At 49.5% G+C, this 3,116-nt stretch overlaps 1 protein-coding gene across 1 annotated transcript in view; it reads left to right on the top strand.

Annotated features, from left to right (window-relative positions):
* Positions 1-2,958: 2,958 nt before the first annotated feature.
* SLC9A8 (solute carrier family 9 member A8) overlaps positions 2,959-3,116 on the top strand; it is a 93,278-nt gene continuing 93,120 nt past the window's right edge. The window contains exon 1 of the mRNA XM_006141277.3: positions 2,959-3,064. Coding sequence (XP_006141339.1) covers positions 3,039-3,064 — 26 coding nt within the window. The 5' untranslated portion in view covers positions 2,959-3,038. The remainder of the gene's footprint in view (positions 3,065-3,116) is intronic.

Genomic DNA, 3,116 nt, shown 5'->3' with positions numbered 1-3,116 from the left:
GACTCAATAAACACCACACAGCCTCATCGCGTTCTCAGCTTTGACAACAATTGGATATTTCAGAGGGTGGAGAACTCAGGGTTTCTCTTCTCCACCCAGTTCCTCAGGTCCCACACCCTGAAGTCATCCTTGATTCTTTTTCTGGTCAGAGGGCAGATGTAGCTGCCTAAGAGACAGAGACAGAGAGAGAGAAAGTAAGAAAACACACCTCCTGGGTGATGGTTATGCCATAGTCCCTTCTTCTCCACGTCTCTCTCCTTTCAGGATTCTGGGCACATAGGCACAGGTGCCTAGTGTGCCCGTCAAGCTGCTGGTCCGAATCTGCAGTCGGCCATGGGGGATCCAGCTGCCTTAACCACGTCACCTGCTGGCCTGACCCCCTTCTTCCTAATGCCATTGTAGAACTGTAAATCCTGCCTTGGGTGTGGTCCAACCACATGTCCACTTGCATGACACCACTGTGATCATGTCATGCCACTCTGTTCAAAACTCTTCTGTGACTTCCTGACACACTTACACCTTACTAATTTACGTATTTACTCAATGATTACTTGTTATTGGATGTTTGCTATGTGTCAGGCACTGTTCTACACATTGGAGATAAAATAGAGAACGAAGACAAAAATTGGGCCAGCAGGTGGCATGGTGGTTAAGGCACTGGATTTCCACATGGTTGACTGTGGTTTGAGTCCTGGAACTGAAGGTTTGCTTTCTCACTTTGCTCTTTCTCCTCTCTCTGGTGAGTGCACATTCTCTATAGCAAATTAATAATAATAATAAATAATACTAAATAAGGGCCAGCAGGTGGCATGGTGCTGGACTCCCACATGGTTGACAGTGGTTTGAGTCTTGGACCTGGGGACTTGCTTTCTTACTCTCCATTTCTCTCTGGTCAAACTGAAGAATAATAAATAAAATAAAATAGATCATTCTAAAAGATAAATTAATTTATAAAATATTAAAAGAGGGCAGCAGGTGGCATAGTGGTTAAGGACACTGGACTCCCACATGACTGACTATGGTTCGAGTCCCGGACGTGGTGGCTGCTTTCTCACACACACTCTTTTTTTCTGGTCAAATTAAATAAATATAGTTAAATAAAAATAATCCTTTAAAAAACATTAAATAGGGACCAGCAGTTGGCGTAATGGCTATGTCACTGGACTCCCATGTAGTCAACTGCGGTTCATGTCCCGGACCCGGTGGCTTAAACTCACGCCGGGCATGTGTGTGCGTGCCCAAGATCCTGACAGGAGAATAGAGGAGAAGGGAATGCAGTGTGACCATCCCCCCTGGGGGGTGATTTCTTGCTTTCTGTTTCTCTCTTTGTGGCAACAACACACACCCTATAGCGAAAACCTCTCCCCCCAAAAAATAAATATTTAAAAAGACAAAAATCTCTGCATTTATGAAGGTCATTCTGGTGGAGTGAGATGGACAGTAAGTCTGTAAGTAAAACTCCTAGTATGATGGGTGTTGTGTAAAAAAATAATCCAGGGAAGGCAGGGGCCTTGAGTTTTAAATAGCGTGGTCAGGGAAGGCCTAAGGAAAGACTTAATTCACAAGCGGGAAGGTGGGAGCCAAAGGGCTACCTAGGAGTGGCAGTGTAGACCAGGGGCTCAGCGAGCCCAAAGGTGGACGCGCTCCTGGTGGGTTTCAGGCATATACCAGAGTGAGAAGGGAGCGAGGATCCCGTCAGAGGGGTACAGAGGACAGTCAAGTCCTGAAGTCTCCACTTTTTTTTCTCTGAATGAGATTGGAAACCATTGGAAGCTTTGGACAGACGAGTGACCAGGGCCTTTAAAGGATCGCTCTGGCAGATGTGTGAAGACAGAAAAAGGGCAGATTCGGGGAAACCTTTCTGACAGCTGTTGCAATTACCCAGGTGACACATGCTGGCTTGAGCCAGAGAGTGGTTCCAGGAGTGGTGAATCAAACCTACCAGCCCCTCTAGGCACCTGGCTCCCTCCAGCACCCCCAACCCCACCAGCCTCTACTGGGCATGTAAGAGGTGTCCGTTCATTGAATAAATGAGCAAATCAACGAGAAACCCACCCTATCAGCACCTATTCTAACGCTAGACACACAGCGGAACTCAGTAACTGTCTACACATGAAATGCTGAACGGGGTTGGCTGATGGTGAGCAGTTAAGGCACTGGATCGCACATGTGCCTTAACGGCTTCCAGTGGATTAAGAAACATGCGGGCACAAGTGCGCCCAAAATCCCAAAAGGAGGGAGAAAGGGAGAAGGGATTGTTGCATTACCATGCCTCATGGGGGCTGCTTTCTTTCTCTTCCCTGTGCACAAGCTCTCTAACAAATAAATTTAAAAAAGAGAAAGAAAAGAAACTGGAGTGGTGGTTAAGGCACTGGACTTCCACATGGCTGACCACGGTTTGAGACCCGGATCTGGCTGCTTGCTTTCTCACTTTCCCTCTTTCTCTCTGTAGTGATCACATGCCCTGCAGCAAATTAAAAATAAAATCATAATAGTAAACAAAATAATTCTTTTTAAAAAGATTTAAAAAAAGAATACTGAATAGAGAACACCGAACCGTTCTGCAAAGTCCAGGTGGAATTCCACTCTACAGCCGAGCTAACTGAGGCTCACAGGGACGCAGGGTCTGCGGAAGGTCCCTGGGCACAGCCCAGGGTGGAAGCGGAGCTTCCCGCCCAGCTCAGAGGAGTGAAGTCCGGGGCACAGGGCAGAGGTGCTTGCCCTCAGGGAGAGTCAGTGACCTCACGGGAGTTTCCTCCAAAACGTCCCGCCTTGTGATGGGGAAACACCAGAATCTGGCTCTGAAGCTCACCTGGCCCAAGCGGAAAATGCTACTTCAAAGGGCCTGATAAGGTCCTCCCGCGCGCCCCCTTCCTCCCTCGGGCCACCAAGACGAGGGAACAGAGGGCCGCCCTCGCTCAACCGAAGCCCCGCCCCTCGCTCGTTGGCCCGCCCGCGCCTCCAGCGGAAGCCGGAAGCAAAAGCGGACTGTTCTAGCCCCGCGGCTCCGAACTCGGTGGTCTTGGAGGCTCCGCAGGATGGGGGAGAAGATGGCGGAAGAGGAGTGAGTGGGCTTTTCCGGGGCTGCAGAGGCAGCGGGGCTGGGCCCCGGCGGG

Source organism: Tupaia chinensis, unplaced genomic scaffold, assembly GCF_000334495.1.
Source record: "Tupaia chinensis unplaced genomic scaffold, TupChi_1.0 Scaffold000049_1, whole genome shotgun sequence".
NCBI lineage: Eukaryota > Metazoa > Chordata > Mammalia > Scandentia > Tupaiidae > Tupaia > Tupaia belangeri.
This window is presented reverse-complemented; position numbering and strand designations above follow the sequence as displayed.